At 35.8% G+C, this 8791-nt stretch overlaps 1 protein-coding gene across 2 annotated transcripts; it reads right to left on the bottom strand.

The window, feature by feature from the left end:
• Positions 1 to 3652: 3652 nt before the first annotated feature.
• Positions 3653 to 7720, bottom strand: LOC129900837 (uncharacterized). 2 transcript variants are annotated; one of them, XM_055975911.1, is made up of 5 exons: positions 7503 to 7720; positions 5610 to 7408; positions 4658 to 4859; positions 4387 to 4583; positions 3653 to 4318 (listed from the first exon to the last, which is right to left on the bottom strand). In XM_055975911.1, the coding sequence occupies exons 2-5, from the start codon at positions 7390 to 7392 to the stop codon at positions 4236 to 4238; spliced, it is 2265 nt and encodes a 754-aa protein (XP_055831886.1). In that variant the 5' UTR covers positions 7393 to 7408; positions 7503 to 7720; the 3' UTR covers positions 3653 to 4235. The 2 variants fall into 2 exon arrangements, with proteins under 2 accessions (XP_055831886.1, XP_055831887.1); XM_055975912.1 differs by having other exon boundaries at positions 3653 to 4315; positions 5610 to 7717.
• Between the last annotated feature and the right edge of the window lie 1071 nt (positions 7721 to 8791).

The following is an 8791-nucleotide window of genomic DNA, read 5'->3' as shown; positions in this document are numbered from 1 at the left end:
TCTTCATCAAAATTCAAAAAAAATTCAAGTTTCTTCTAACTTCTTATCCAAGGTATGTGAGTATTCATCCATGGGTCCCTTTCACCCATGGAGCCCAACCAATTCTCACCTTTTTCAATCAATTCAAAGTATATATTTTATGGGTTTTGTGATATCAATTTCAATTACATAAACTATAATTTAAATTATGATTATGAACCAATTTCAACATGGATTATATGATTATGCATGTTTTCAATTCAATTTCATGATTTCTAAGTCAGTTGATTTGAACCCATCCATTCACCTTAATTTCAAGTATAAGTCATGATTATGGCATTTCAAGAGTTCAAACAAGTTTATGAAAGAGAGTGACTTAAGATCCTTAATAGTTACTTAAGACCCTAAAGATACTCCTTATGAAATAAGATTCTTAATAATGGAAGGCCTACACCCACATTACATGAATCACATGATAATGAGTTATTCCGATGAACAAGTTTTATGAATTGGATTAGTAGCTTTTTATTTTTTTTCCACATGATAAGTTTATGATTTCAAGACAAGTTTGAACTATGATTTATGATGATAATATGTATTCCATGGGATGTTGACTTAGCACCAATAGGACTTTGAGGAGGGGACTCGATCCAAGGGGTCCTTAGTAGAAATCTCTAGCCCCTTAACTACATTGCCACCGTGGGATTATTGCCAATATGGCCTAACTATTGGATCCACATATAGCACATGTTCATGATTACCCACTTAGCGGGGTAGAATCTACCTTTGCAAGTACATTTTTCTTTTTTCCATTGTATGGAGAGACATCAGGATTCCATGTTATAGCTTGCATGGTCTTACTGTCGGTTATGGTTATATCCCACATATGCATGGCCCCTTATGATGATTTACTTGAATAATTCTAGCCTTTACTTTTACATGATACTCTTATAGTTTATTGTGCATTGACCCTTCTCATGTCTATTTATGATTTTACTACCTCTTTTATCATGCTACTTGAAATGGTCATTTGCACAATATGGTTTTTATATGAATTACATTGCCTACATACTTAGTGCATTCAAACGTACTAACGCAAACTTCATTGCCTATATTATATCACAATGTAGGGACATATGCTCCATCTTATTCTCGTGGCTAGTTACTGATTCATTGAAGATTGTGTGGTGAGTCCGCATGCTTTGAGGGCAAGCCGAGTCTATTTTTTCTTCTCTTTCCATTCTTGGACTATGATGATATATTGAGACCATTCCATGTTATGTGATAACTTTTCTTTGAGGGTGAGGTAGGAATATATCCTTGTCCCCGCCTATGTTAGTTCATGTAGAGGAATGTTGGATATGTGTATGGAGTCTATGTTGTCTTACTTCATTAACTCTATGCTATGTTCTCAGATTTCTTATTAGTTTCTGCCTTATTGTTACCTTATGTAAGATTATGATATACTAAGAGGCTTGGTTGGGGTTTCTTCAGGAATCCTAATCGTCGTGTCACACCTAGGGCCTAGCTTGGGTTGTAATAAGTTCTCTAAAAGTTGAGCTACTACAAATTGCACATTGGACATACGACTTGGGTCTACGGCTCGGCGAATGAGTTATGGGTAGTAGGTACAAATCGTCAACTTCCCCAACACTGAGCCAAAAATCCAAAACTCAGGACCCTTCTTACGAGTGCATCCTACGGGTCGTAAAGACCCATCGTTCTGGCAAGTTTTCAAACATCAGAAACTCTGGATCTCTAATCACTTCCTACTGGCTGATCCTACGGATCATGGAAACTTCTACAGTCCGTAGGTCCTCCTCGTAAAGTGATCTGACACAGTGAAATTTAACTCCTTAGGACTCCTTTCTATGAGCCTTTCCTACGTCTTGTCAATACCTCTACGGGTTGTCAACTCCAACCGTCTCAGACTTCAAATTTTCCCAAGTGTTGGGTTTCCTACGATTTCCTTTCTACGGCCCATAGAACTTCATACGCTTTGTAGGTTGGCATGTAAGAACCTACAATAGTAGTTTTCTACAACTTTTTCCTGCATCACTTTCTTTTATTTGACCTTCCAACTTCCGGTGTCTTATAGTAACACTCCACACATTTAGAATATTTAAATTAGACCTCTAATAACTTAAGAGACTAATTTTAGTTATTCTCGGTGCCTAACTCGATCGAATAAGGTATTGAGTGACAATTGTACATCTCCTAGTTTGGGGCATGAATACAAGAGACCTCAAGATTACGGGTTAATTAACGGGCCCTGGAATCAGTCCATGCACTATCCTTTCTCATGTCAATGTTTGAGCTACATAGTGGCACTAAAAACAACGGTCCAATTGACAAACCATCAAACTAGTTCACAAAGTGTAGAATGATTTGTGAAATATTGTTAAGACTAGACCTAGGGAACGGTCCATAGTTGACTCCCTACATTAACAAGCCATCAGTTTGAATAATGGTTTTTGAATGGTTGGTGCGAGCTTAAATTTTCTAATTCGTCTAGGATTTAATTGTGGTGTGTAAATACCTTTTTAGGGTTCTTTTTACATGTTACTAAACATAAGGAATATTGTGATACCTATGTGAGAGAAAAAAAGAAATGTTTGATCATTGTTCTTGAATTCTCAAATACTATTGCTATTATTTTGGAGTTACTTGATGGCTAATACAAGTTGGTTTTTTCTTACACTCATCTCTTACGTATTGCTTATTATGAATTTTTCAAATTCTATTGATCTAAATATTGCAAGCATGAGTAGTTAAATCACATAACTAGGGTTGTGGGAACTATGATAGATTAACAAATGTAGAGTAACACAAGTTAGTGATTCTTGAACAACAAAATTGCACGCATTGTTAATCTCTTTGTTTTGATTGCTTTTTAACAGTTGCAAACGTTAGAACTCGCAATAAATCTTAACTTGCTTGAAAAATAGGTAAAATGTTAGAAAAAGAGATTAACAACAGAGATTTGAGGGCGCTAACTCTCGTATAATGATTTGAAATATTACAACGGTAATCAATTTCAGACAGTTAACGAAGGTTAATACACCATCACCAATAGGCCAAAAGGCTATCGAGTGACATCCATCTAATTTGGTCGAAAGACTTGAGTTGAACTCTTATCTTTAGTTTTGCATGCATATCACCGGAATGGATCACTAACCTAATAAATCTGAAACGTTATGAAATCATGGAAAACACAGTCCCAGCTTCATCTCACTATATGAATACAAACAACAAAACTTCCCGTCAACGTGGTTACTGATAAGACAACACAAGTATTAATACTTTACAAGTTGCAAATCCCCTTGAAATAAAGATTAACAATCGAATATCCACTGTTGACATATTTTTCACCATATTCTATATGGGATTCTACCTCAAACCTCGTTTGAAGCAACCACTTTATATCTCGTTTAAGAAGTGCAATTTGAGTGTATCAGGCACCCCCAATATAAATGAAATTTTGATAGCCACAACTTTGCTAATCCTTCTCTTTTTTTTTTCAAGAAGTCCAGCAAATTGATTAAGCTCATGAAAAGAAAGAATGATAAAAAGAAAAAAAGAAGCAAGTGGCCAGTAATAACCTTTCTCGACAGGATCTTAAAGCTGAAGCTAATGAAACCAAAAAACATGGGATCTAAAACCTCAAACGCAGTTGATATTCACAATTATGAACATAAGATACCGGTAAATTCAATTGGTCCTTGGAAAAGCAGGAATAACATTCTGGCTCAGTTTGCAAACTCTCAAAATGCAAGAAAAGATTCCACTTGTATACGCTGGAACTTCACCAAGATACAGGAGGAAACTAGAGAATAACATAAGCAGGTTCAAAAAATAGATTTCTCCCACCAAACATTTTCTTTTATCTTATACCAGTTTCTCTGCACTTTGACACCAATCACTTATCTGAAAGATCCCAGACCCTCAATTGGTCATGCCATTCAACAAACAAGGTCTCTCCAACAGGCAACGGTCTTCCATTTTTAAAAAATATTACTAATGTCTATGGCATATGCTACATGAGATCACTTCGGGGAGTAAAGGGAAGTCACGAAGAAACCAATTTGGTGTAGAGGAATAGCACATGGACGCTGAGCATCGGCACCAAATCCTCAATATTGCTCACTGCAATTTGTTATGGCTTAAAACTAAAGTCAAGGTAGCTTCCACGTGGGACTCAGCGTAATCTTCCCATTTCCTTCCAACAGAACAAAAAATCTTCTATAGCAAAAAATTTACTCATTTACATTGTTTTCCTCTCCAATCTCTTCTTCATTATCTTTTGGCCCACCAAAAATTTCAAAATCATCAAAACCTGCTGTAAGAGTTGATGGTCATCAAGGATTGCAGTTAACAAAGATTTCCTAAATGAGAAACATAAGTTACCTGCACCTAAGGCTTCAATATCATCAATAAATGGACCTAAGGGAGCTAGGCTTCCCAAAGGAGGGTCAACAGTCATCCAGTCTGAACTTTCCATGTCCTCCGAGATTCGTTCCCTCCTGGACACCCAATTATGGACACATTCCATTTTGTCATAGGAAATTGAGTCCATACAATCCGGCTCCATGTTCTTCCTAGTGCTATAAGCAATAAATTAGACAAACTCTTTTACATCTGAAGAAAAGGAGAACAATATGTCAGTTTCTCCCTTTACCTTTGCCTAAGCCACAGGTTGTACTGAACAAAAGCAAGATCATTAAGTCTTTGATGTTCAATGCAATTTTTTGTTTCATGCATCTCTTCTAAAGGAATTCGACCTGGCTTGGACCTGATCAAACTTGATGTTTGACTGAGAATACGGATGGCCAAGCGAGCCAAACTTGGGCACCCTCCACCATATATTGACCACCACTCAGCTGCAAGAATTACAACATAATAACTTCAGTCACTTTGTGAAACAGACAAAGATACAGTATACTAGGAGCATGACGCTACATTATTACTTGTTAATTTGCTTTGCCGAACTCCAATAATTTCCTGGACTAAAGAATATTTCATACTTAGACTAACAAGAATTTTCCTCCACAATCTTTGAAGTCAAATCTCATGCAAAGAGAACGGCAAAATCAATGGGAGAGAAACTAGTTAACAACTCACGCGGCTTTTAACCTTGATTAGCATCCTATCCAAGCAAATGCAAACTTGTTTACATGGTTTCTTGCAACTAGAAGGATACACGCTATGCAATAGAGCATGATTCGAACTAGCTTGTGGCCATTAACACTTAACAGAAAATATTTCTCTGATCAAAGAATCTTGAGTAGAACATAAGGATCCATCCCATTACTTCCATGCATACACAAATAAAAGCCTGTCGACATAAGCTGACCACTCTAGAAAGAAATGGAAACTAAACAAGAGATAGAAATGAAAATATATAAATTCATTTTGAATGTAGTGATTTCTTGCAGTGATAGTCAACACTAGATAATCCAAGAGAGGTTAGGTTGAAGAGGGATGGTGATATTGTTCATTTGACACACTATCAGCAAGGAAATCCCAGAATGGAAGGTAAGAGGTAATATTCAAGTTAAGATAAACTAACTTAACTGAAGCACTAATTGTCTGAAGATTTCAAACCATTCATTTCATGGAATGGCACTCACCAGGAAAAAGAGTGTCTCTGGCTCTTACTGCCATTTTCCTCCCAAAATCTCCAGCACTGTTGTGGTAAGAAGTAGTTTCTTTCACAATTTTGTCTTGGATTTTAGGATCAGGAACCAATTTCTCTATACAATCATATACAAGTGATCTGATATGGAGGTGCACATCTTCCTCAGTAGTATAGAAAAACTTGGGATTGAGGTAAAACCCTGCAGCATGAAGAGGATGATGCTGAAGTGATTCCCACCTGTGATCAATAATATTCCAATAAACTGAGTAATCCTTCTTATTGACAAGCTCTTTCTTAATTGCTTCTTTTGCTCGATAGACCCCTGCATAAACATACGCCATTGCAGGCCTCTCCTCACTACAGACTATCCTTAAAAGCCTCAAGATGGGATCTGTCAAGCGGCTAATCAAGCTGCAAGTAGACCAAAAGGACTGGTTACTAATATAATCTAGCAGGGCAAACCCCTCTGGTTTCTTTGAATATGGGCTCTCCATCCACTCTACTGAAGTAACCATTGATTGCAAATTGTGTTTGATATTTAACATTCTTTTTAGTGTCAAAAAGTCAGTTGCAGAGCATGTAACTCCCAAATCAACTAAGTCAACTCCCAAGGTAAACTTTCTCATCATACTCAAGAGAATGTTATTATTGTAGATGAATCTAGATATTGACTTGGCTTGTTCCATTATTGTATCAATCCACTCAAGTTTTTTAAAGTCCTCGAGCATCAAGTCAATGGAGTGAGCAGCACAAGGAGTCCAAAAGAGTGTAGGGTAAGCATCAGTGAGCCTTTTCCCAGCAATAATGTATCGTTCCTCATTACCAGTTACTACTTGCAACACATTTCTCACCCCAACTTCCTCCACTACCTCCTTAAGCAACTCATATAGAGAATCCATGGAATTAATTAGGCTAGATGCATCCACAGACCTCAAAAACATTGTCCCTTCGGGGCAGTAGATCAAAAAGTTTATCAGTGTTTTACCCTTTCCTGTAATCCACTCATCAACCAAAACAGAACAACCACTCCTTGCCCAGGTGCTTGAGCATTGATCAATGTCATTCCTCACTTCCTGAACTGAAGCTTTTAGAACCCAGCTTCTGAGGTCATGGTAAGAAGGGCCCGCAACTTCTGGTCCTTGGGAAGCGATCACATCAATCATCGGTTGGAAATAAACAGAATTTACAGCATCAAGAGGCACCCTGGCATCTAAAAGGAATCGGGCTACTGCCATATGCACATGATTGTTCACTCTTTTGGACTGGTTAATTGCTAGAACCATAGCATTATTATTTGAGGAAGATGCTTTTCTAATCCTACTTTTTTTCTTCCTACCACCTATATTATTACCTCCTTCATCCCGATTCAAAAACAAATTAGAGGTTTGTTCAATAGCTTCTGGCATTGGAAGCAAGTCAACTTCGGTATTTAGGCCACAACTATCAGTGAATGCAGCAATGTCACTAGTGGCAGTATTATAAGTTGTTATTTCCTCAGCAAGTTTCTGTTTTTTTCTCTTCTTCATTACAACACCATTTAAGCTCTCTTGCATTAGAAGGCGAACATCGGGCTGAACTCTCAAACAAGTAGATGCATTACCTTTTTGACCCGCAAGATGTTCTTTAATCCTATGAATTCCACCACCCTTAAATATTTTGCAACAATATATACACTTCAACTGTACCCTCTCCCCATTCTTAAACATTTCACAATGCTTCCATGCCGGGTCATGTTTTTGTGAAGTAACTGGCACTGGTTCCAAATTAGAACTCATCACCCTTCACTACAATCTATATAAACGACCGCCACAATATTAAAATCCCATATATAATTACTTATAACGACAAGGATGAATAATCTAAGGCCGTAAAATTTAAAACTTACTTGTTCGTCCACGGTCGAAAAATGGGAGAAACCAACCGAGTTAGGGTTTGCAGATTGGGTTTTTTTCTCTTTAATTATATAGAGATAGAGAGAGTCGAAGGATGACCGGTTACGATTTTAAATCGGGGAAAACTAACGATTGGGTTGACCCGAGAATTGTCCATAATTTGAGGGTTCAAAATATAGCTTAGGCCGGTTTAGTAGGGTAGGAAAACCGGCAGTTTCTTTCCTTGAACCAGCTACTACCAATGACCCTCTAAATTCTTTTTGATTTGTTTTTTCATATTTTCCTAATTGGCACGATTGAAAATATTTTACTGACTTAATTGGCAATTGTCAAAGACTCACAAGAGGATTGGTCGGATGGTAACACTTTTCATCTCCTAGTTTAAGCTTTAAGATTGGGTTTAACCATTCTCTTTGATATCATGATTTCAAATCTCAAATTCTCTATAAAAAAAAAAAACTAAAAGATGATTTGAGATTCCAAATAAATTTTTTTAATTTTTTTAATGTAAAAGTTGGCCTATAAGTTTATATTTTATATATTAAAAATCCATCATTTTATATTTTGCAAAAGAAAACTTATGTTCGGCGTGAGCAGATTAAATTGAAGAATAACTAGTTATTTATATTGTTGACAAATTTATATTTATAAAATTGTGTATATTTGTTATTTCTAGTCCCAAACATTTATCTATCTATTTATATTTATACTATCATAAAAGCATGAACTCCCTAACTTGAATGTTAAATTACTATAATATCCATAATTAAAAATATTCAATTTAGTTTTTTTTTACATTTTTATATTTATATAATTATAAATTATATTAAAAGCAAACATTTTTTAACATTGAAGGATTGTGACTTTTTCAAAGAGTTGTGACTTTTTTGAAGAGTGGTAAATTTTTCAAAGGATTGTAACTTTTTCGATGAGTTGTGAATTTTACAAAGAATTGTGATTTTTCTGATAAGGCACAATAAACATTTATACATACTACCCTTTGTTGGCTATAAATAGAGGAGTTCCTCTCATGTTTAAACTACAAATTTTCTATGTTTTCTACACTTCTTCTTCTTAAAAAAATTAAATTTTATAATTTCCAAACAAGAATTAATAAAATAGGAGTAATAACAACTGTTCGATAAATCTTCTTTATTTCTAAAATATCTCTTTATATATCTAAATCACTTTATCTTAATGGAGCAGATACTCTAGGATAATCTGCAAAAGCCGTATGAGAAGCATTTAAATCAGAAGCTCCTGATAATTTATTAAATAATTT

Source organism: Solanum dulcamara, chromosome 8 (assembly GCF_947179165.1).
Source record: "Solanum dulcamara chromosome 8, daSolDulc1.2, whole genome shotgun sequence".
Taxonomy (NCBI): domain Eukaryota; kingdom Viridiplantae; phylum Streptophyta; class Magnoliopsida; order Solanales; family Solanaceae; genus Solanum; species Solanum dulcamara.
This window is presented reverse-complemented; position numbering and strand designations above follow the sequence as displayed.